Raw genomic sequence first — 25,870 nt, 5'->3', positions numbered from 1 at the left:
CTTCTCTCTTTTTCTCTCATCATTTTTTTGTGTGTGGGCTCTTTGGCCTCCTTTTTAAATATTTTTTATTTATTTTGGTGGGCATCTTTGGCCTCTTTTATTTCCTCACATGGGACAATGCTCCATCAACGATGATCATCACACTTTCAACTCAAAACTTAGAGCAACGATGACTCTATATGAAATGCCTTCGGTAGTGTACCGTGACAATGATCTAGCATGTCATAGACATTAATGGAAACATCATGCTAGCTATCTTACGATCCTGCAATGGCAATGTAGACATGGTGGCACATGTCATGGTGGTAGTTGCATGGCAATATATCTCGGAATGACTTTGAAAAAGCCATAGTAGGTAGGTATGGTGGCTGTTTTGAGGGAGGCTAATGGTGGGTTTTGTGCACCGGCGGAAGTTGCACGGCACTAAGAAGATGGTGACGGTGGAAGGTGAAAGTGCATCTAAACCAAGGACTCAACATTAGTCATGAAGAACTCATATACTTGTTGCAAAAGTTTTATTAGTAATCGAAACAAAGCATTCAGCGCATACTCCTAGGGGAAGGGTTGGTAGGTATAAACCATCGCGCGATCCCGACCGCCATACAAAGGATGACAATCAAAAGACTAATCATGCTCAGACTTCATCACATAGCGGTTCACCATACGTGTATGCTACGAGAATGACTAACTTCAACAGGAGTATTTCTAGATCCACAACACCTTATTAGCATAACTTCAATATTACCAAAACCACAACTCAAAACTAATTGAGATGAATCAAACTTCTCTAACTATTCAATGCACATGAAGGTGGAAGTTTTCATATCCCTTTGGATAACTACCCCTTTTGAGACTACTTTCAAAGCATAGATCAACTACCAAGCCACGAACCGCTGTGCTCTAAAATATATAAGTGAAGCACATAGAGCAAACGTATCTAGCTCAAAAGATATAAGTGAAGCACATGTGAGCTGAATTGTCTACCAAAAGATATAAGTGAAGCTCGACAAAATCACGGTGAGTGCATGTCTCTCTCTCTAGGTGTGCAGCAAGGATGATTGTGACACAACAAAAATAAAAGACTCCTACGATACAAGACGCTCCAAGCAAAAACACATAACACGTGGTGAATAAAAATATAGCCCCAAGTAACGTTACCGATGGATTGAAGACGAGAGAGGGGATGCCTTCCCGGGGCATCCCCAAGCTTAGGCTTTTACGGCATCCTTGAATCTATTGGGGTGCCTTAGGAATCCCCAATCTTGAGCTCTTGCCACTCTTTATCTCTTTATCCATAAGAACTTCACCCAAAACTTGAAAACTTCACAACACGAAACTTAAACAGAAACTCGTGATAACATTAGTATAAGAAAGCAAACCACCACTTCCTTAGGTACTGCAGCAAACTTAAATTCTACTTATGCTGATGTTGGGTTACTGTATTTTCAATCTTACATGGCTAATACCCCCGATACTATCCATAGTTTCATCAAAATAAGCAACCAACACAACAAAAATAGAATCTGTTAACAGCAGACCAGTCTGTAACAATCTGTATATTTCGTATACTTATGGTACTTCAAAAATTCTGAGAAATTACTAAAGTCTGAATAATTTGCGTAGAAATCAGCAGCAAAAAGAATCAACTCAAAAGCTCTTACAGAAAAAAAACTAAATTTCTTTTCGTGAGCAGAAAGTTTCTGTCTTTTCCAGCATGACCAAACGATCATCCCCAAGACTAATCATAACGGTTTTGCTTGGCACAAACGCAAAAAGAAACACAAAAACACAATCATGACAGAATTATGAAAGTGTGGAAAACACAAAACAGAAATAAAAAGGATAGATTCGTTGGGTTGCCTCCCAACAAGCGCTTTTGTTTAACGTCCTTAGCTAGGCAAAAGGTGATGGAATCACGTATAGTCATCTTTGGTGCTCAAACCATAAGTAGCCCTCATCATAGATTCATAAGGCAATCTTATTTTCTTTCTTGGAAAGTGCTCCATGCCCTTCTTTACAGGAAATTGAAATATAATATTCCCTTCCTTCATATCGATGATAGCACCAATAGTCCTTAGGAAAGGTCTACCAAGAATAATGGGACATGAAGGATTGCAATCTATGTCAAGTACAATGAAATCCACGGGTACATAGTTCTTATTTGCAACAATAAGAACATCATTGATCCTTCCCATGGGTTTCTTGACAGTAGAATCCGCAAGATGCAAATTAAGAGAACACTCTTCAATCTCATGAAAACCAAGAATATCACATAAAGACTTTGGAATCGCGGAAACACTAGCACCCAAATCACACAAAGCATTGCATTCATAGTTTTGATCTTGATCTTGATAGTAGGTTCCCACTCATCATGAAGTTTTCTAGGTATAAAGACTTCTAATTCGAGCTTCTCTTGAAGAGATTTCATCATAGCATCTACGATATGCGCGGTAAAGGCTTTCCTTTGGCTATAAGCATGTGGAGAGTTTGCAATGGATTGCATCAAAGAAATGCATTCAAACAAGGAGCAATTATCATAATTGAATTCCTTGAAATCCAAAGTGGTAGTTTCATTACTACCAAATTTTTTTGATTTCTTCTACTACACTCTCCACATCTTTATCATCAAGATGGGTGGACTCCGAATCATTGGGGCGTTTTTCAACCAAAGTGGATTCATATCCAGCCCCTCCATAAAAAGGTTTGACACGCGAAAACAAATATTCAAGAGGAGACACACCAAGCACTTTAAGATCTTCGTGATTTGCATCACTAGAACGCACCCTTTTAAACCATTCATGCCTAGCGCGAATTTGGGTGGTTCTTTCTTTGCTCTCATTCATGGAGACGCGCATAGCTTTCAAAGTTTCATACAAGTTGACCTTGGGAGGAGTGCATATAACTTTCAAAGCATCAATATCACAAGACATCCTATCAACGCTCTTAGCCAAATCGTCTATTTTGAGTAGTTTTTCCTCTATGGACGCATTGAAAATCTTTTGAGAGTTGATGAACTCTTTGATATTACTCTCTAAATCAGAGGGTAATTTGTTGTGATTTCCATAAGTGTTGTTGTAGGAATTGCCATAATTATTAGAGGAGTTACTAGAAAAAGGCCTAGGAACATATTTTCCTCTAAAAGCATTGTTGTTGCCAAAATTGTTCCTACCAACAAAGTTAACGTCCAAACTAGCGTTGCTACTCTCAATCAAGGAAGATAGTGGCATGTCATTAGGATCTACTGTAGTGTTTCTACCAGCAACCAAATTCATCAACTCATCCATCTTAGCACTAAGCGAGTTAATTTCTTCTATAGCGTGTACCTTTTTGCTAGCAGGCGACCTTTCAGTGTGCCATTGAGAGTAGTTGGTTATGATATTATCTAGGAGTTTTGTAGCGTCTCCTAACGTGATTTCCATGAACGTTCCACCTGAGGCGGAGTCCAAGATATTGCGAGAAGTGAAATTCAAGCCAACGTAAAAGATTTATATAATCATCCACAAACTCAAGCCATGAGCGGGACAATTTCTAATCATAAGTTTCATCCTCTCCCAAGATTGTGCAACGTGTTCATGATCAAGTTGCTTGAAATTCATGATATCGTTACATAAGTAGATGATCTTAGCCGGTGGAAAATACTTGGATATGTAAGCATCTTTGCACTTATGCCAAGAATCGATACTATTTTTAGGCAAAGAAGAAAACCAAGTTTTTGCGCGATCTCGCAACGAGAAAGGAAAAAGTTTCAACTTAATCACGTCATTATCCACATCTCTTTTCTTTTGCATATCGCAAAGCTCAATGAAGGTATTGAGATGGGATGCGTCATCTTCACTAGGAAGGCGATATAATTGCTCTTTCATAACAAGATTCAGCAAAACTGCGTTGATTTCATATGATTCCGCACTAGTGGCGGGAGCAATCGGAGTACTAATAAAATCTTTATTATTGGTACTCGAGAAGTCGCAAAGTTTGGTGTTTTCAGCCATGATGACTTCAACAAACAAACAAGCAAGCAAGAAAACCGGCAAAGAAAACCGGCAAAAAGGCAAAAGGCAAAATAAAACGGCAAAGGAGAAAGGCAAATGAAAACGGAAAATGTGAAGTGGGGGAGAGGAAAATGAGAGGCAACTGGCAAAAAAGTAAATGCAGGAGATGAGTTTGTGAGACCTACTTGGATAGATCTCTCCTTCCCCGAGAACGACGCTAGAAATACTTCTGCTACTGCAACAAAAGACCTTCCAATGGCGCCAGAAACGTGCTACGGCACCAGGAGTCCTTCTGCTACGGCTACGCCTTAAGGGACTTCCTAGGCAAATATGCAAAGGATTTCCCCCGTGGCCTTGGAGCCTTGTGTTGGTGTTCTCTCGAAGCGGAAAGGGTGATGTAGCGCAGCGGTGGTAAGTATTTCCCTCAGTTTGAGAACCAAGGCATCGATCCAGTGAGGAGTATCACAAGTGCCTGCATAAACACAAAAACTTGCTCCCAACGCTATGAAGGGGTTGTCAATCCCTTATAGATTGTTTTGCCAAGTGAGAACTGAAAGCAACAAAGTAACAAAGCAAAGTGAAAGCGAAAGTGGAAACGATAGATGTGAATAGACTTGGGGCCGTAGTGTTTACTAGTGGCTTCTCTCATGAAAGCAAGTAGACGGTGGGTAAACAAATTACTGTCGAGCAATTGATAGAACCGCGCAAAGTCGTGACGTCATCTATGGCAATGATTATATCTATAGGCATCACGTCCAAAACAAGTAGACCGATACTTTCTGCATCTACTACTATTAGTCCACACGTCGACCGCTATCCAGCATGCATCTAGTGCATTAAGTCCAAAAGAACAGAGTAACGCCTTAAGCAAGATGACATGATGTAGATGGACAATCTCATATCTACGACAAATCCCACCTTGTTACCCTTGATGGCAACTACACGATGTGTGCCTTGCTGCCCCTACTGTCACTGGGAAAGGTCACCACACGGTAAGAACCCAAAACCAAGCACTTCTCCCATTGCAAGAATCATAGATCTAGTTGGCCAAACAAAACCCAAGACTCAGAGAGACTTAAAAGGATATCAAATCATGCATATAATAAATCAGCAAAGACTCAAATATATATCATAGATAATCTGATCACAAATCCACAATTCATCGGATCTCGACAAACACACCGCCATAGAGGATTACATCGGATAGATCTCCATGAAGATCATGGAGAACTTTGTATTGAAGATCCAAGAGAGAGAAGAAGCCATCTAGCTACTAACTACGAACCCGTAGGTCTGAAGTGAACTACTCACGAGGCATTGGAGGGGCGATGATGTTGATGTAGAAGCCCTCCAACTCCAAAGTCCCCTCCGGCAGGGCACTGGGAAGGGTCTCCAGATGAGATCTCGCGGAAACGGAAGCTTGCGGCGGCGGAAAAGTATTTTCGTGGATCCCCTTATTTCCCCCCTATATTTTAGGGAATATATAGCCGAATGAGCTAGGTCAGGGGGCGCCAGGGAGGCCACAAGCCTGCTGGCCACCGCCCCCTGGTGGCGGATAGGGGGCTTGTGGGCCCCCTGTAGCCCTCCTGGCTTGGCCCTCAAGCCCCCTGGTCTTCTTCTGTTCGGGAAAAAATCATTTCGGGGATTTTATTCCGTTTGGACTCCGTTCCAAAATCAGATCTGAAAAGAGCCAAAAACACAGAAAAAACAGGAACTGGCACTTGGCACTGAATTAATAAGTTAGTCCGAAAGAAAGATATAAAAGGTAGATAAAACATCCAAAGATGACAAGATAACAACATGAAACCATCAAAAATTATAGATACACTTGAGGCGTATCAACAAGTCACTCGAGAAAGGTAAAACAAGTCCAGCAAGGACGCCCGACGTGCCGACATCCTGATAGGAGCTGCGTACCTCGTTCTTAGGGCACAATCGGATGAGCGCAGCGTACAATGGCCTGATAGAAATCACCCGAGTTGGCCCCGCACACGACTTTGTTTTGGACCAGCACCATCAGCACTGGCGCTCCCTGTATTATGTTGAATTACTCCTTGAGTAGCGCTAACTCCCTATGCGTCGCATTAATATCAGTATTATTATGTTGGGCAAATATAGTACCAATGTTGGGCTTTGCCAGACGAGCTTTATCCCAAAACGAGAATCTAGGGGGTCCCGATAACAACCCCAAGCATGTTAGGAACGCTCATTTATGGAACGTAACACCGGTAGCCGAAACTAAGGCGACAAAGGTGGAACAAAAAACCAGGCTAGAAAGACCGAGCCTTCCACCTTTTACCAAGTATATAGGTGCATTAAATAAATTAGCAATAATATAACAAAGAACCCATGTTATCACATTGAAGCAACTGCACCTACAACTAGCAACTCTAACACATGGTTAAGCAAGCGGTAACATAGCCAATAAGTGGTTTGCTAGGTTGTGATCAGGTTGAAGGTTTTCATGGCAATGTTGGAAGGCTGATATTTAACAGGTGGTAGGCAGCGAGACATCAGATAGAAACGAAACAACTAGCATGGCAATGATAGTAATGGTATCTAGGGAAATGATCATCTTGCCTGAGATCCCGCTTGGAAGAAGAACGACTCCGCGAAGCAGACGAACCGACGTAGTCGAACGGGTCCTCACATTCCACACACTTGCAGGCGCTATATAACTAAAAGGCGCACGGGTGCAAAATAGATGGCTCGGGGGGGGGGGGGGGGGATCAGCTCACCTTTGGCTCTTGGGTCGGCCTGGGCCTCGCGTGGAGGTGGTCCTCGAGGAGGGCGGGCGAGGTGGGCCGATGGTGCGGGCGGTGGGACGCGCTCGGGTGAATCTGGCCTGCTGGAAGGGCGGCTGGGCCGGCCCACGTGCTGAGTGCTACTGCAACAAAAGACCTTCCAACGACGCCAGAAACACGTGCTGACGGGAGACTATTCTTGTCTTGATACTCCTCAGCAACGGCACCAAGAATCCTTCTGCTACGGCTACGCCTTTAGGGACTTCCTTGGCAAATATGCAAAGGATTCCCACATGGCCTTGGAGCCTTGCGTTGGTGTTCCCTCAAAGCGGAAAGGGTGATGTAGCACAGCGGTGTTAAGTATTTCCTCAGTTTTAAGAACCAAGGTATCGATCCAGTAAAGGATTATCACAAGTACCTGCACAAACACAAAGAGCTTGCACCCAACGCTATGAAGGGGTTGTCAATCCCTTATAGATTGTTTGCCAAGTGAAAACTGAAAGCAACAAAGTAACAAAGCAAAGTAAAAGAGAAAGTGGAAACGATAGGTGTGAATAGACCCGGGGGCCGTAGTGTTCACTAGTGGCTTCTCTCATGAAAGCAAGTAGACGGTGGGTGAACAAATTACTGTTGAGCAATTGATAGAACCGCGCAAAGTCGTGACGTTATCTATGGCAATGATTATATCTATAGGCATCACGTCCAAAATAAGTAGACCGATACTTTCTGCATCTACTACTATTACTCCACACGTCGATCGCTATCCAGCATGCATCTAGTGTATTAAGTCCAAAAGAACAGAGTAACGCCTTTAGCAAGATGACATGATGTAGATGGACAATCTCATATCTACGATAAAAGCCCATCTTGTTACCCTTGATGGCAACAACACGATGCATGCTTTGCTGCCCCTTCTGTCACTGGGGAAGGTCACCACACGGTATGAACCCAAAACCAAGCACTTCTCCCATTGCAAGAATCATAGATCTAGTTGGCCAAACAAAACCCAAGACTCGGAGAGACTTACAAGGATATCAAATCATGCATATAAGAAATCAGCAAAGACTCAAATATATATCATAGATAATCTGATCACAAATCCACAATTCATCGGATCTCGACAAACACACCACAAAAGAGGATTACATCAGATAGATATCCATGAAGATCATGGAGAACTTTGTATTGAAGATCCAAGAGAGAGAAGAAGCCATCTAGCTACTAACTACGGACCCGTAGGTCTGAAGTGAACTACTCACAAGTCATTGGAGGGGCGATGATGTTGATGAAGAATCCCTCCAAATCCAAAGTCCCCTCCAGCAGGGCACCGGGAAGGGTCTCCAGATGAGATATCGCGGAAACGGAAGCTTGCGGCGACGGAAAAGTGTTTTCGTGGATTCCCCTATTTGTTTTCTGTATTTTAGGGAATATATAGGCGAAGGAGCTAGGTCAGGGGGGCGCCAGGGAGGCCACAAGCCTGGTAGCCGCCGCCCCTGGTGGCGGCTACATGGCTTGTGGCCCCCCTGTAGCTCTCCTGCCTTGGCCCTCAAGCCCCCTGATCTTCTTCTGTTCTGGAAAAAATTATTTCGGGGATTTTATTCCGTTTGGACTCCGTTCCATAATCATATCTGAAAAGAGCCAAAAACACAGAAAAAACAGGAACTGGCACTTGGCACTGAATTAATAAGTTAGTCCCCAAAAAGATATAAAAGGTAAACAAGACATCCAAAGATAACAAGATAACAACATGAAACCATCAAAAATTATAGATACGTTTGAGACGTATCACTGACCAGCTCGGAGCGGTTAAACGGGCGAGGCTATTGTCGTGCTCCTCCCGCACGAGGAGGAGGTGGCGGCGGCTGATGGCCGTCTCGATGGGCGAGTTCCGGCGACCTTTGACGAGGAACGCGGCGGGGAGCGGCAGATCTGTCTGGATCGAGGGCAGGCGAGCGGATCCTGGCCGGAGGTGGACTGGCGACGGAGGCAGCATGGCGGCGGCCTCCGGCAAGAACTGCGACGGCTGGCGGAGACGACCGGAGCTCCGGGCGGTGGGGAGACCTCCGTCGACGGGCACCGGCAAGGGGCGGTGCTGGATCCGGTGCGACACGGCTGCCGGCCGTAGATCACCTCAGGTGCTGCGGCTCGGGGCTCGTCCCTCGGGTGCGCATGGGCAGAGCGGGAGGCGGTGATCCGGGCCTCGGCGGGCCAGATCAGGGCTCCCGAGCCCGGCGGCTGAGGTGGGTGGAGCTTGTTGCGGGAGAGGCTGCGCTAAGGTTTGAGGGGCCGCACGGTTTTCGAGGCAGGGAGGGAGAGACTAAAATGGTAGGGGATGCCCTTCCTTTTATAGCCGGGGTAGCTAGGGTTAGCCAATTGGGGCGTTATCGGACCCTCCGATCTTGACTGTACAACTCCGGTTACGCCCTAGGGTTAGGTGGCTGTGTTAGAGGGGCTAGGTGGGGAAGAGAGGGAATAAATGTGCGTCCCGTGACAGACTTTTATAAACCAAAAACGTTCGATGATAAACCGATGACGATGCCGCTGCGGTCGACCGTTCGGGTATCAAACAGACTCCAATTGCGATGAAATTTGGCAGACGGCCTAACTACATTAAAACAAGACCGCACGCCAAGTTTCGACCCAATCCGAGTATATTTTATAAGCACTTTTAAAATCAAGAATTTAACGATGTCGCGGGCGCGTGCTAGTGTGGTTGCACTCGGAACGGTCAACGACGAACATGGGGAGAACCGGCAGCTAATAACGGATGCAGGTTTTGAAAACAGAGGGCAACAGATGCAATGCAGATGATGCGAAGATGAATGCGAGAGACAAACGAACCACAAGAAAAGAACAGATTAAAAGGAGAATCTTCGGAAGCGTCGGTCTCGGGCTGTCATAGTATACGATCACATGCAAACATATATTTCATATAATGAAAATGCATCATAGTAAGCATTAACTGTCGGTACAAGATGGCTAGTGCCGTCGACCCCCAACACGACTTAACATCCCAGTTACGAAGAGGGTGCAAGAACATCCATGAGGTTGTGTCCCCCATGCCATCCGAAAACACCACTTGGGTCAAAAGATTCCAGAAGTAATCCCTGGCGTACCTCTCCGTAAAAGCCGGACTGACATCCTCTGGACACTCATAAAAAATGTTCTTGTAGCCACAAGAAGAATACACCGGATGGCCTAGGATCCTTCTTGGTTTCATGAATCCACAGTGGTGGTTCAACACCAACCAATCCTGCAACCCGTTGTCGCCAACCCTTAGAGTTCACCTTCCCGATAAGAGCCCTGCCCTGGATCGGTAGCCCATAGATCATCTCAATATCCTCCAAAGTGATGGTCATCTCACCAAGAGCAAGGTGGAAAGAGTGCATCTCCAGCCTCAGACGGTCCGTAAGGGTGGTAATGGTCGTCGAGTTCAGCAGGGGTGCTGTGCCTTTAAAGTTGAGCAGAAACGGAAGAAGATCCATTCTTCTAAAATAAGGCTCGTAGCGGCGGTCATATATGAGTGATTCACGCGGGTTGTGTCCCCTCAAACGAAGAACTGGTGGAACCTAAAATAATGCACATTTTTGTTACTTCTCTCAACTTGTCACAATATGACAATCAAACAATGTAGATACATAATTACCTCCCCTCTTTCCACTAGCACAACACTATGCTTCTTGTCGTAATAATCATCAAAGCCGGGATATTTATCTGGCTCAAACATCGTACATAATAGGTTTAGCAACAAATAATCTTAGGATTTAACATAATACATTTCTAGGGTTTCATCATGTTTCACCATGAAGAAGAAGAAGGGAAAGGGGACAAATCACAAATAACCAATTTTAGGGTTCACCATGTTTCAAAGAATGCATCTACAATAATCAATCTTGAATGAAAAAATTGGAGGAACGGAAGGAGAATACCTCAAGCAACTTCGAGATGGTGTGATCTACTCCCTTTGATGAAAAAATGGAGGATTAGGGTTGGATTTGGTGGAGAATAAGAGAGGGCATAGGATAGCTCGTCCTCGCGCTGAGGAAGAAGAACGACAGGTCTGGGTGCAGCCCGTATGGCTTACTTAATCGATTGCAGAATAGCCGATGACCTTGGTGTTTCCAGAAATGCAATCTGGACCAACGTTTTTGGCGTGCCATGTCAGCGAAAAACGGGTGCTTGTCCTGCGAGTGGGCCATGGGAGAAATGCAATCTACCTTGGTGTTTGTGTATTGGACTTACACGCCGCAGTCTACGGCGTTGCCAAAAGGGTCGGATCATGAAATTCTCCCCTTTCGAGTTCATTTAGTGTCTATCATCACTCACAAGGTCAGAACAGTTATTTCGACCCATAATGTAGTAAGTGGAAAATGGCGTCCCAATCAATAGAAGATAAAACTCTTATCTATCACAACAAAAACAAGATTGTCTTGATTATTGCTCCTGGTAAAAACCCTATTTGCAAATTGAATCTCCATGAGACCCCATTTATTTATCCAATCATTAAAAAGAAAAGCCCAAGAATTATTGACAATACCAGAAGATTTATCCCTAGATTCCATGATTAAGTTGAAATCACCCCCATAAGGACCGGATATGACAACCCCTCCATCACCTCATGAAGTTCTACTACAAAATCCACCTTATCTACAACATAAGCTATCCCATATACCACCACAAGATGCCAACACATCCGATCCAATTTATTTTTAAGGGTGATGGTCACACAATATTTCTTACACATGACACCAATAGTGTCCATCATATCACTGTTTATAACAACTAAAATACCACGTGGAGACCCTATAGCAGGTAGGAAATGCCATACATATGGAATAGATCCAACAATAGTATTTAGGAAAGAATCCTCAAATTTTTCATTCTTTATTAGTTGAAAGCCAACAAAATCTGGTTTGTTCTTATTAATAATGTCAGACATGCACTGCAATTTTCCTTTTTGCCTCACACCTCTAATATTCCATAGGAGACCTATCATGAGATTTTAAAAAGGGTGTGACAGGCTACATAGACAAACTTTCTTAACAACACAAGAGTCCCCACATGAACCAGTAGTGCCCCCTCGCATGTGGGAAAACGGGCTGCTATCCTTTCCTCGAGTACAAATTATATCTAAATCACAAAAGGATTCATCTATACTATTAGGAAAAAATATCTCACGATTCTGAGTAGCAAAAGCTAAGCAATACTCAGTTTCAATCCTAATAACGTTGTTAACAATACAATCTTTCTCTTCTTCATTATCACCAATTTTCAAATTCACAACAGAAGCATATTCCTCCAAAGTAGAGCATGAGTGAGAGGTAAAGGACTTACTTTTAAATGTAGTAGGAACTTCCAGGTTTTTCCTCATCTTGTAGGCTACAGATTTTTCCATAATATTCTACTTTTTCTGCAACCTACTGCTTGGCCTTTGAGAGATAGCATGACCCCACTGGCTATCATTGCCCTTCTTCTTTTTCTATAGAGTTGATGCACGTGTCTGAAATAGAGAACTGTTGCATCTTTCTAGAGCTAGCACCTTTAGTCCTTGAGCAATAGGTTCAACAATTGTTGATAGCTCCATGCCAGAGGCTTCAATTCCATCTTTATTTTCAGTATCAGAGCCTGAACTATCAAGGCCTTGCAGTAAGTCAGAGCAATAGATCTTTTGAATAGAGATAGGGGATGTCCTTTCATTTTTATCTCTGTAAGCTTTAGTACTAGAGTACTCCACATTGTAAGCTTTTTATTTGGGTTTAGGTAGTTTTTCTACAGCCATTTTATATGAGATAGTCTCAACTTCCTTGGTCACAGGACCCTCCTTCAACTTCTTTTCCATAGGTACAGGGGGAGCAAGCAGCGAGCAAAGGAGCAGAATGAAAGGGCATGGCCTCTGTCAGCCTCGAAGAACCAACAGAGTTAGATGTGCTAGTTTTGTTAGCAAGATCTAACTCATCAAACCCCTCATCTCCTTCTTTCAGTAATTCCTTATCAATATCATACATATATTCTTCATCATCATCTAAAGTTATGTCATGAGGTCCTTCATCATCATTTGGATCATCTACACCAATTTTCTCAAAACCTTGGATAGTAAATTCCAAAATATAAAGTTTTTCCCTCATTTCCATCGATCTCTCAAAGGGACCTTAGCTGGATTTCTGCAGGAAATCTTGATCATGACTTCCTCATAGAAACTCTTCATCATACCATTCTAATCAACATCCACTAAGATACCAAAACAAGAGGAAATTTGTGAAAACACTTTCCAAGTACACCACTTTGGGGACAGTCCCACATTTCCTACCCAAGCTTCAGACAATTCACTAAAAGGGTCTACTCAACCAGTTCATTGTTCAATAGAGACAGACACACCACTGATTGGAAGGTCAAAAGCAAGGAAATCAATAAGCTCATCCATATTCTCCCATGGAGGGAACCTAACCAGGAAAGATTTCTCGGAGAGAGCTCCGATCTGCCAAGGCCACTGTTTACTTGTACAGAAAATTCTAGACACATTTCGAATAGAGATCTTCCCTTTGACAATCTGCACTTCTTCACAATTCCTGAAATTAAGCCAATTCGCTTCTCTCCCAACAGGATTATCTATATGATAAAAACCCATACCTAAAGAAGAACTCTCGAACAATGTGGCAACTGGGTGTGGTTGAGCCCAAGCAGTGCACTTATTGACATTATGTCCTTCCACCCCACAGATGAAGCACTTCTTATTCTCGATGCAGTTGCCAACATAATGGTCGGGGCCTCCACATGTAAAACATACCATGTCTTTATACCTCTCGTCAAGGACTTGGATAACAGGAGCTGGTGTAGGAGGATCAGCCGCCAACGGGGGTTGTTGTCCTAGAGCAGCAGCTTTGGGGCTAGCTCCCATCCCGGCTTCGTTAGACACATGAGGTCGTCCACTAGAGCCAGACTACTATCGAGCACCAGCAGTTCTGCGGGAGCCAGCGCTCGTTGCTTCGAGCACCTTGTGGTTGAGCCTTGTCCGCCATAGTCACAACCTCCGCAAAAGATCTCGATCCCAGACCAATTCCCTCTTGAACAATCTTCAGGGTAGTAGGGGTAGGATCAAATGGACGGAGCTTGGTAACAGGGAATAGATCAGATAGAGAAAATTCCCCAGATCGGACCAGATCCTTCAGGATCCAGGCTGTGGTGGAGGAGGACTTTTTTGTAAGGGTGAGAGTGATGGTGGGGGGATGGAATAGACCACAACTCGCCAAAAAACCTAGACACCACTTCCTCATCATCAGGGTGGGGGGTGAGTGTTTTAGGCTGACATGGGCCCGACACAACACATTTGATGGATGGTACTGGCCTGGCCGCAGGGCCCAGGACCACTAGGGGCGATATACTGATGGGCTCGCTCGCTGCACCCATCGAAAGCGTGGGAGGATAAGGAGAACTTTGGGGGCGATTGCATGCCAGGGCGAGGAATTCTGCGAAATAGAGCATAAGCTCGACACTAACTTCGGGAGAATTTTTTCTGCTGTAGTATGATATTGTTCAAGGGACAACCCAACATTATCATGCATAAGCTGAAGTGTGGTTTTATTGTGAAATTTGAACTGAGAAAGGGCAGGCACTTCACCTCGGTCACCTTGCCATGGCGGCTCAAAGTTCACGCGGCGGGGGCGGCTAGTGATGTGAAGTGTCGTGGTCAATCCGACGTCGGTGTTGGAGACATGAATGGTAGTGGATCCACCGACAATGGCTCCGGTGGCACTCTGGTAGGCACGAGACCCATGATGCATCCCCATCTCTCCGCACGAGTTGGGTCCTCCAATTTCCCCTCCCCGCACGCCCAGTTGACGAACGCCTTTGGCGGCTCGGAGGGATGGGACATTTTGCGCTTCTCCTCGGTTGTCCCCTCGAAGTAGATCTGTCATGCCAGGTTTAGCAGCTCTGTGTTGGCTTGATCCTGGCATACCTGGGCAAATCTCCGCACAGGGGACAGCAGGTCCGATCCCTCCTCCACCCTCAGATCCACCTCCCTCCATTCACGCACACACAACGTCCATGAGAGGGCGCCGTCGTGGATCCGCACCGCATGTTCCCGCTAGCGCCTTCCCCTCATCTCCCTCAAGGTTGCCGTCCGGATCAAATGGATCAGTTGCACCATCTTCGGGAAAGCTTGGTAGATGTGTGGGAGCGGCATCCAGAAGCCTCCTCGCTCCCTCACTCCGGTAGTAGCAGGGTGGCTCGACATTGGTGACTGAGCAGTGGGCAACGACGACGAGCGACAATGATGGCGGCGGCGGTGACGGTGACGGTGGCGGTGTGGCGATGGATGCGGTAGGTGAGGGAAGCGAGTCGCAGGAGCACCCATCCGGTTTTCTCAGCTGAACTAACGATTCTTTAAATACAATTCATTTTAGGAACCAATAGTCAATATTAAAAATACATACTAGATGATTGTAAATAAACTTATTTAACCGTATGATTCTGAATAAAAACACACTATAGATAAACCAACGAGCCTAAAATAGACCCACACTAGAAGTATTACCATTATAGACAAAAAAGAAGAAGTATTACCATTGACATGTGAAAAAAAAACTGGCGGGCCTAGAATTGGGCCTATCGAGATTGATATCGTTCCACTAATGATGATGGGCCTGGGGAAATTAAACATGGACTTTCCTTTCTTCTCCCAAGTCCCACCCCTTTCAAAACCTAGGGTTTTCCCCTTTCCAACACCCTTTATAAATCCAAAATCTTGGAAAGTCCATCGGTCCGCCGCCGCCGCCGCAACCAAGCATGCCGACCCTCATCTAAATCACATCAAATCTCTTCTCGTCTTCTCCCATCGAGATTTTAATTGATTCACAATGCTTGGTAAGCTCTAAGGTATGCCTGATCTATGCTAGCGTAGTTAGATCTTTGGCCCGTTTGTATGATTACGCCGCGCCTTATTTTCTGTAAATCCAGTGTGCATCATGCTTTTGTTCTTCCCAACACAAGGACAGGTGTATCCATGTTCATAGTTTCTAAATGATTTAGTTGAGCATGGATCCATGTGGGATATAACTAGAGGTTTTGTTGATACCATCAAAGTAACCGTCTTCTCACTTCGTGTGTGTGTGGGGGGGAGGGGGGGTTATATATCTTGTGAAACACACAAAAATGTTGTTGGTGTTGTTATCCTCGCATTGGAAATTCGGACATGTGGGACAAATGATCTAATGCCCTATATATATGGAAGAAAGAACCCCAATAGGCAAACATTGCAAATTAGTATAATTCTACCTTTTCTCTTGTGCTAACCGCTGGGTTGCTAGTTAGGCCATACCTTTCTTGTCTCAAGACAAGGATGGTAATATATCAACACAATATGTGCATGTTTCTCGGTTTACTTAATTTTTATAATGGAACCATCAGATTTGTAAATCTCATAAAGACAAAAATAATGTTTGGTTGGCAAATTCTCTAGAAGGATAAACATGGGGAGCATGTGAAGGTCTATTACTGGATAGATCGGATAAGTTATCAAAACCGGATTGCCTGGTTAGATGAATATATACAAATGTGCAAGTGTGCCTCGCCAAAATATTATGCATGTGGCCACTCTATATATATTCCTAGCATTGATGTATGATCTGTACTTGTGTGTCCAATATTTGAATATAAATATGTGATAAATAGTGTTCTATTTTCCCCCTGAAGAGCTTCTATGGAAATTATATTTATTTATGTTGGTTGTTAGACCTATAACAAAAGGACTATGTAGGAGTGTTCTTGAAAAATACGAATGCAGTTTGGAATAATCGTTGAATAGTCGGAACAAAAATCCAAACTTGGAAATTTGTCCATATTTGGATTCAGCTCCCAAGTGAAACTTGAGTGGTATTATATGCCACTGTTATAATTGCAAAAGTATTATGCTAATGTATCATATATCTCCTATTGTATTGCAGGGAGAGAAGTACCTGCCATAAGTAAAGGTCCAATCATGGTACGCCATGAAAAACAGTATAACAGTATGGGCATGGTAGATAATAAGCAAAAATTCAAGGTAAAAGAAGAGGAAGCTGAAAATATAAAAATGGAAGAGAAAATGAAGAAACATAAAGTTGAAAGTGACAAGAAAGCAGAGGAGAAGCAAAATTCCTTGAAGAGGAAGATGACTAAGTACAAGGAGGAGAAAGAGAAGAAAACAAGAGGTGTTGATAAGAAGGATGATGAGGAGAAGGAGAGGGAGGATCGTAGGAAAAGAAAGGAAAATGAGAACAAGGCGAAGTCGCATAAGGAAAGAAAGGATGAGAATGAGAATGGGAAAGAAGAGCAGAAGCAGCGAGAAATTGAGAAAGAGAAAGAGGAGAAACAAAAGGAGATAAATGTGCAGAAGGGAAGGAAGGAGAATGATAAAGAGGAAAAGGATCCGAAGGAAAGGGAAGAGAAGGACCAAAATGGCAAAAAAAGTTGCCCTCAATTCTTTAGGGTGTTCATGTCTGATTCATTTATGGAGCACGTGGTAGGTTTTCTTGATTCATAACAACAAACAAAGAGATTAACTCATTTTAGCTGTTCCATTTTTACCTACCCTATTTTGCATGATTGATGTGAAGGTTTCTTTCCCATTGTGGTTCACTTTTAGGAATGGTGCTCTCTAATTTTATAGAGTTAAAATTGTACATATATAGTCTATTTCACCCAATAGATTCTTTATTCAATTATATAGTGATTGATATGTTTGAAACATGAACTATACAGTATTCTCTGCCATTGAGAAGGATGAAAGAGATAACATATCCAAAATATAAACTACTTCATGAAAGTTGATGTTTTTTGTATTTACAATAAAAAAATGCAGATTGTAAATAAAAGAGAGATATGTAACATTTTCCCAAAACAAAATGCCAATTAATCAGCGATGATAGCTTAGATTGGACTATAGGATTAAATGCCATATATATTTGCATGTTTCGGTTGTGCTCGACATGTTCAACCATTACCAATGATTTTTTATTGCGGTATATGTTGCAGACAATTCCACTAGGATTCCACAAATACTTGGAAGAGTGTACAGGAATGGTTTCCCTGAGAGGTCCAAGCGGGAATAAATGGTCCGTAGAGCTGACTAAAATATCAGGGGAGCTATGCTTTGCGCGTGGATGGAAGGAGTTCCTCTATGACCATCGCGTCCGGTATGGCTACCTGCTGGTATTCCGTTACGACGGACAGTCACAGTTCTCAGTGACGGTTTTCTTGCCATCCTCCTGCGAGGCGCCGTACGCGTCTCTCGCCCAGCCGCAGCACAAGGACGTCGACGTGGCCGGAGAGGAAGAGAAAGGGCTTACGATCACCAATGCAGATGGTAATGGTATTACCCCGCAAGAAGATGACGCTCACACTGACACTGACACCAGTGCAGATGGTACACCACAAAATGAAGCTTCAGAAGAAGAAGATGCTTCAGAAGAAGAAGAGGAAGAGGAGGAGGTAGACTCATTATCAGAATCTCCAGAGATTGAGGAAAACAGTGAATGTCGCATGTGCAGCGTTGATGCGCTAGAACCAGCGCGGCAACAGCAGGAAGATGGGCACAAGACGGACGATGGTTTTGTGCTCGGGAAGAGGGCTAGGTTCAGGAAGATTGATGATATCATGGCAGAACTGGACCGATCCAACAAGTCCAAGCCCTCAGAGGGGAAAAACTCTCAAGCTCCAGTTGGAGATTCATCTTTTGAGGAAGCAACATCAAGTGACAGTTTGGCAGGTAATCAAGAAGAACCCTCTGATCGGTCGATTTCAAAATAATTAGTGCGTGTACTACTTTTTACGTATATATTGGTATGAGGTAGCTTGATGTTGTAACATGATTCTTATACTCTTGTTATCAAGCTAACTTGTGTCTGTGTGCACATCCAACTGTAAGAAGAATCGGAGCATCATCCACCCAAGAAGTCCAAGGCTGAGGAGATAAGGTCTCCATCTGGTGATTCATCTTCTAAGGCAGCAGCATCAAGTGACAATCTGTCAGGTAATTAAGAATAACCGTCCGCTGGATCTATTTCAAATTAACTATTGTGATGGCTAAATGTTGTCAAATGATTCATAGGCTCTTGTTATCTAGCTAACCTGTGTGCACATCCATTGTAAGCAGAGTTAGCCACCAAGGAGTCCAAGGCTGAGGGGAAAAGCTCTGCTGCTCCTTTAATTGTCTATACCAGGTCTGCTGCTTCAGCATCTAAAAAAGCTTCTGAAGGAGCAGCATCAAGTGACAATTTGGCAGGTAACTAAGAAAGAAGACTCCGATCGACAACCGATTTCATAATGAGTAGTTCTTGTTTTACACACACACATATATATTGGTTGAGATCATGGTTTTCAATTTCAGTTTATAAAAAAATTCAGCTCCAACCGAAATCAGTGAAATTCAGTAATTTCAGTTTGCATTTCGGCCAAAGGGCCGAAATATTCACTTGAATTTAATTAAATATTTGAAATTTATGGAAAATATTTTAAAAAATATTTGATTTTCAGTGTAGTACTGAAATTGCTGAAATATTTTGGCTGAAACGTAATATTTCAGTGTCTACTGAAATTAATGAAATTCAGTGAATTTCACTGAAATCTCACTGAAAATGAAAACCATGGTTGAGATGGCTTAGATGTTGTGTCAGTCTTGACTCTGCTTGCTAGATATAGCACTTGTCTTATACTTTAAAATGATTCCTATCTATATGCTCTTGTCATCGAGATAATGAACTTTGCCCGCATATAGTTCATACAGGTGTATTCGCGCCAGAATCCGTGTGCAGGGATTTAACCACGTGGCACAAAACTTTTGGTAAAAGGCATAGTAAGCAGAATCAATTTCCGATGTTCAACAAGAGCAATGGTGAAAACCAACGTGGCAGAGGTAAATCTTCTTTCTTCCTGTAAACCAACCTTCTAGCTAGTACTAATTAGAACAAACTTGAAGTGAAATATCCTGAATTCCTGATATATAGTCTACATCTTTTTATACTAGCTCTCATCAAGGTGATGAGAAGGCCGGGATTAACGTCGCAGAGGCGTCCAGTAACTCAAAGGGACAAGGAATATGCCATGGAGAGGGCGCTGTGGTTCAAATCCGAGAGGCCCTTCACCGTCAAGACAATGAAGCACAATGATGTCTATGCCTCCTACTTCATGGTAGCTGATCAATTCAGTTTCTTCTCTCCATAGTCGATACACATATTCAAAAACTGCATTAATTGCTAATGCCCCGCTGACTGATCGTGATCGACCTGCAACTGCAGATCATCCCGGCCAAGTTCGTGAAAACATTCCTCCCCAAAGAGAGCATGAAGATGACGCTGTGGGACCCGCAGGCAAAGCCGTGGAAGGTGTGGTACGAGTACTACGGCGGCGGCGAGTGCCCCCGCGCAGCGTTCAGCGCCGGGTGGGGCGCGCTCGCCATGGAGAACAACTTGGAGAAGTGGGACGTGTGCGTGTTCGAGCTCCTGGACCAGGAATACAACATCAAGCTGCACGTCTACAGGGCCGTGCTGATGATCACCCCCTGCGTCCGCGCACCAAAACCTCGCACAGACGAGTGGTAATTCGCCCCAAAACGTTTTCATCTGGTCACTGTCGTTGATGATGGACCTCACCTCACACAGACCCGTTCGATCCTGTCGTTGTTAAAACGTAACATTAAGAATTATGTGTTTGTTTCTGTGGCTAATTACCGGATTAAGGAAAAGGTAAGCATGTATACTTTCCTTTCTTCTCCATGCCCCAATCCCCTTCATAACCTTTGCCCTAGGGTTTCCCGTTGCCTACAGACAAGCGATTGTGTGCTTGAAAGTGGCAGATCGTACGTATGCGATCGTGAGGGATGAAGTACTTTCTGTTTTTCTCCATAACCTAGGGTTTTTCCCTTGCCCCAAATTCGCTTTATATATGATATGATCCCAAAATCTTTCAAAGTTCCATCCAGCCGCCGCCGCCGCCGCCCCAACCCATCTATATCTCATCGAAATCTTCTCCCGTCCTCACAACGGACCAACCCATCTAAATCTAAATCAACATCGACATCTTCTCCCGTACGTACGTCCTCTTGGAGAGGTCTGTAGATCCGACTGGTTCAGTACTACGCGCTTGGTAAGCCCTACTACTGTATATCCGATCTATGCTAGATCAACAAAATCTTTCGTTCCATTTTGGTTTTCAATTTCCGTAAATCCATGGTTTGCATCAGTCTTTTGTTCTTCCCACCACAAGAAATGGTGTCGTACGTGGTTCCTAAATGTTTTAGTTCATCGTAGATTCACCTTGTGGTATATAACTACAGGTTTTAGCAGGTTGACAAGATTGACTTCCTTCTTCTGACTCCCCGGCCGGGCGTATATATTCCTAGTGATGTATTCGGTTTTATTAAAATATTAGCAATTAATTAGTTCGATGCTACCTCTTTTCCAGTCATAGTCGTTGGGTTTGCTAGTCAGGACGTACATCTTGTCTCAAGAGTCAAGAGTCAAGACAAGGATGATGCAAATTTAAATCATCCATATATGCACGTTTCTTGGTTTACTGAATTTGCACAACAAAACGATTGAATTTTGTAAATCTCTTTATGAAAAAATAACATGTTCGCCAAAAATGCTCTAAAAGGATAGAAAAAAGGGGAGCACATGAAGGTCTGTCAGTATCAAAACGTTATTGCCTAGCTAGATGGATAAATATAGATATGTAAGTATGCCGCAGCACAAAGTTATGCATACATGTGGCCACTCTATATATATATATTCATAGCATTGATGTATATATGCGTAATTGTGTGCACTGGCGGAGCTTCGTTAGGGAAAAAGTGTACCGTGACCCGCCCAGCCTTCCTATGTACACCCAGCCTCAACTCGCCTCGCTCAGCAGGAGGTGGAGCCGAAAAGATCAGCTTAGTAGCAGCGTGAAGCAGTGCCAAGGGCGCAGCTCATTTCTCTAGCCGTGGCGGCGTGGATGCGGCCATGCCCAGGCAGCTGTTAGCAGCGGCGAGCCACTTTTTTATTCTCCTGTGATGTGGCTCGCCCTGTATTTCCATTGTAGCTCCTCCACTGCCTCTGTGTCCAACACTCGAATATAAATATGAAATTAATTTTGTTCCTTTTCTTTCCCTCAAGAGCTTATATGGAAATTATATTTATGTGGTTGCTAGTTTTGTAACAAAGGAATCTGTAGGACTATTCTTGAAATTAAACTAATGTAGTTAGTAATATCCATTGCAAAAAATAAACTTGTTGTGTTACATGTAGATTCAGCGCTTAAGTAAAACTTGAGTAGTAGTAGTATATACTCCCTCCGTTCCAAAATATAAGACCTTTTAGGAATTTAACTAGGAGACTACATACGGAGCAAAATGAGTGAATCTACACTTTAAAATATGTCTATGTACATCCGTATGTAGTTTATAGTACAATCTCTAAAAGGTCTTATATTTAGGAACGGAGGGAGTATATCATTGTTACCTTTGCCAAAAGTATTATACTAATATATACATATCCTCTTATATTGCACAGAGAAGCGCGTGACATAAGGTACAATCATGGTACACCATCGAAAACAATATAGCATGATGGGCATGGTAGATAATAAGCAGAATGTGAAGGTAAAAGAAGGGGGAGGTGAAAATATGAATGCGAAAGAGAAAAAGAAGCAAATTAAAGAAGGTGATAAGAAAAAGGGGGAGAAGAAGATGACTAGGTACAAGGAGGATAAAGAGAGAATGAAGGGTAATGACAAGAAGGAAAAGGAGAAGGGGCGTCGGCGGAAAAGGAAAGAAAATGAGAAGAAGATGAACACACGCAAGGAAAGAGGGGAGGGGAAAGAGAATGAGACAGAAGACCAGGAGTGGCGAGAAAATAAGAAAGAGATAGAGGAGGGACAAAAGGAGATATATGAGCAGAATGGATGGAAGGAGAATGATAAAAAGGAGGAGGATTCGAAGGAAAGGGATGCGAATGACCAGAATGACAAGAAAAAGTGCCCTCAATTCTTTAGGACACTCATAACCAGTTCATCTATGGAACAAGAGGTATGTTTTCTTGATTTATAACAACAATTAAAGAGATTAACCCATTTTTGGAGTTCCATTTTTATCTGCAATACTTGCATTATTGTTGTGAAGGTTCTCTTTTCCATTTTGGTCCACAGAAATGGTGCTTACTAATTTCACAAAGTGAAGCATGTACATAGTCTATTTCATCACAATTTTTCAAACATGTACTATATTATGTTGTCTGACTATGAAAAGGAATAAAAGAGAAATAACATATCCACAACATATATGAGTATGTTAATACTCCCTCCGTCCCAAAATAACTGTCTCAAGCTTAGTACAAGTTTGTACTAGAGCTAGTACAAAATTGAGACACTTATTTTGAGACGGAGGGAGTATATAATATATATAACTAGTTCATGAAGGTTGGTATTATTCGTATTTATAGCCCTCTTCGTGACCACAAAAATGGGGATAACATATCCACAACATATGTTGCAGACAATTCCAGAGGACTGTCACAAATACTTGGAAGAGTGTACAGGAGTGGTTTCATTGAGAGGTCCAAGCGGAAATTTATGGCCCGTAGAGCTGGCTAAAATCTCCGGGGAGCTATGCTTTGGTCGTGGATGGAAGGAGTTCCTCTGCGACCATCGCATCGGGTATGGCTACCTGCTGGTTTTCCGTTACGACGGGCAATCACAGTTCTCAGTGACGGTATTCTTGCCATCGTCCTGCGAGGCACCGAACGTGTCTCTCGCCCAGCCGCAGCGCATGGATGCCGGCGTGGCCGCAGAGGATGAGAGTGGACACACGGGCACCAATGCAGATGGTACTGCCCCACAAGAAGAAGACTCTCACATTGGCACAGGTGCAGATGGTACCCCACAAAACGAAGAAGGAGAAGAAGAAGAAGATGCTTCAGAAGAATATGAAGGGGGGGACAACATGAGTGTCGATGCTGATGGCAGTGGTCCACCAGATGAACAGCAAGACAGATCATCAGAGGGTCCGGAGAGTGAGCAAGACAGTGAATGGTGCAGCGCACCATCGAACCAACAGAAGGTTGATGATATCATGTCAGAAGTGCTCCGATCCAAGAAGTCCAAGGCTAAGGAGGAGAAAAGGCATGAAGCTCTATCTGGTGATTCGGAGTCAGAAGGAGAAGCATTCGGTGACAGTTTAGCAAGTAATTAAGATGAACCCTCCGACACTGATCGATTGATTTCAAAATTATCAGTACTACTACTTTTTACATATATATTGACTTGAAATGGTGTAATTTGTAAAATGATTCTTATGCTCTTTTTGTCGAGCTAACTCTGTCTCCGTGCACATCAATTTTCAGCAGAGTCGGAGCATCGTCCACCCAGGAAGTCCAAGGCTGCTGAGGAGAAAAGGCCTGAAGCTCCATCAGGTGGCAGTTTGGCAGGTAACCAAGAATAACCCTCCGATCGATGATCGATTTCAATATAGTTGATAGTACTACTTTTTATCTGTATATTGGTATGAAATGGCTTGGTGTTGTGAAAAGATTTCTGTGCTCTTGTTATCGAGCTAACATTTACATGCGTGCACATCGATGTAAGCAGAATCGGTCCGTCGTCCACCCAAGAAGTCCAAGGCTGAGGAGAAAAAGTATAACGCTTTAGCTTCAAAAGGAGAAGCATCAAGTGACAATTTGGCAGGTAATTAAGGGGAAGCCACTGGTTGAGAATCGGTTTCAAAATAAGTATTTTTTTGCGGGGAAAATGTTGTGTCAGATTTTATTCTGCTATGTGGATAGCAATGGTCTTGTTTGCCGAAAAAAGATAGCAATGGTCTTGTACGGTAAAATGATTCCTATATTAGCATTAGGTGACAGTTTAGCAAGTAACCAAGAAGAACCCTCCCACATTGATCGATTGATTTCAAAATAATTAGTACTACTCCTACTTTTCACATATATATTGATTTGAAATGGTTTAATGTTGTAAAATGATTCTTATTCTGTTTTTATTGAGCTAACACGTGTCTCTGAGTGCATCAACTATACCAGAATTGGAGCATCGTCCAGCCAGGAAGTCCAAGGCTGCGAAGAGGAAAAGACCTGAAGCTGAATCTGGGCATTCGGAGACTGACGGAGCAGAATCAGGTGACAGTATAGCAGGTAACTAAGAATAACCCTCCGATCGATGATCGATTTAAAAAAACTGATCCTACTTTTTACATTAATCATCTATTGGTTTGAGATGGCTTGGTGTTGTAAAATGATTTATGTGGTCTTGTTATCATGTTAACATGTACATGTGTGCACATCGATGTAAGCAGAATTGGTCCGTCGTCCACCCAAGAAGTCCAAGGCTAAGGGGAAAAGGTCTGCTGCTTCATCAGCTTCTAAAGGAACAACATCAATTGACAGTTTGGCAGGTAATTAAGATGAAGCCTCCAATCGAGAATTGATTTCAACATAAGTAGTACTCCCTCCGTTTCAAAATATAAGTCTTTCTAGAGATTTCACTATAGGACCATATACGGAACAAAATGAGTGAATCTATACTCTAAAATATGTCTATATACATCCGTATGTAGCCCCCCTAGTGGAACCTCTTAAAAGACTTATATTTAAGAACGGAGGGAGTACTTGTTACACACACACACACACACATATTGGTTTGAGATGGCTTAAATGTTGTGTGAGTTTTGATTCTGCTATCTAGATATCAATGATCTTCTCTGCCCAAAAAAGAAAGCAATAGTCCTGTCATCGAGCTAACTTGCGCGCATATAGTTCATACAGGTGTATTTGCACCAGAATCCATATGCAAGGACTTGACCACGTTACGCAAATCTTGTGGTAACAAATATAGAATGGAATCCCAGTTCCCGATGTTCAATAAGAGCAATAGTGAAAACCAACCTGGTAGAGGTAAATCTTCTTCCTTCGCTCCTACACTAGTTACAACAAAAATTTCAACTGAACTAGTATCTTAATAATTTGCATCTTCTTTTATACTTAGTTCTCATCAAAGTACAGAGAAGGCCGGAATTAAAGTCGCAGAGACGTCCAGTAACCCAAAGTGACAAGAAAGACGCCATGAACAGGGCGCGGAGGTTAGAATCCAAGAGGCCCTATGTGATGAAGGAAATGA

The 25,870-nt window shown here is 43.2% G+C and overlaps 2 protein-coding genes across 4 annotated transcripts in view; both read left to right on the top strand.

Annotated features, from left to right (window-relative positions):
* Positions 1-15,467: 15,467 nt before the first annotated feature.
* LOC123430893 (B3 domain-containing protein Os11g0197600-like) lies at positions 15,468-20,477 on the top strand. 3 transcript variants are annotated; one of them, XM_045114724.1, is made up of 8 exons: positions 15,468-15,595; positions 16,675-17,231; positions 17,744-18,476; positions 18,639-18,740; positions 18,864-18,992; positions 19,485-19,622; positions 19,734-19,897; positions 20,005-20,477. In XM_045114724.1, exons 1-8 carry the CDS (start codon positions 15,589-15,591, stop codon positions 20,305-20,307), a joined length of 2,133 nt encoding a protein of 710 aa, XP_044970659.1. In that variant the 5' UTR covers positions 15,468-15,588; the 3' UTR covers positions 20,308-20,477. The 3 variants fall into 3 exon arrangements, with proteins under 3 accessions (XP_044970659.1, XP_044970658.1, XP_044970660.1); XM_045114723.1 differs by having other exon boundaries at positions 18,636-18,740; XM_045114725.1 differs by having other exon boundaries at positions 15,469-15,607; positions 18,636-18,740.
* Positions 20,478-22,266: 1,789 nt separating this feature from the next.
* Positions 22,267-25,870, top strand: part of LOC123430891 (CWF19-like protein 2) — a 4,256-nt gene continuing 652 nt past the window's right edge. The window contains exons 1-8 of the mRNA XM_045114722.1: positions 22,267-22,775; positions 23,241-23,928; positions 24,088-24,171; positions 24,332-24,427; positions 24,778-24,888; positions 25,050-25,148; positions 25,519-25,647; positions 25,739-25,870. The exon at positions 25,739-25,870 is cut by the window's right edge and continues 32 nt beyond it. Of these exons, the coding sequence (XP_044970657.1) occupies positions 22,287-22,775; positions 23,241-23,928; positions 24,088-24,171; positions 24,332-24,427; positions 24,778-24,888; positions 25,050-25,148; positions 25,519-25,647; positions 25,739-25,870 (1,828 nt within the window). The 5' untranslated portion in view covers positions 22,267-22,286. The remainder of the gene's footprint in view (positions 22,776-23,240; positions 23,929-24,087; positions 24,172-24,331; positions 24,428-24,777; positions 24,889-25,049; positions 25,149-25,518; positions 25,648-25,738) is intronic.

Source organism: Hordeum vulgare, chromosome 2H (genome assembly GCF_904849725.1).
Source record: "Hordeum vulgare subsp. vulgare chromosome 2H, MorexV3_pseudomolecules_assembly, whole genome shotgun sequence".
NCBI classification, from domain to species: Eukaryota; Viridiplantae; Streptophyta; class Magnoliopsida; order Poales; family Poaceae; genus Hordeum; species Hordeum vulgare.
The sequence above is the reverse complement of the archived record's forward strand: the minus strand, read 5'-3'. Positions and strand labels throughout refer to the sequence as shown.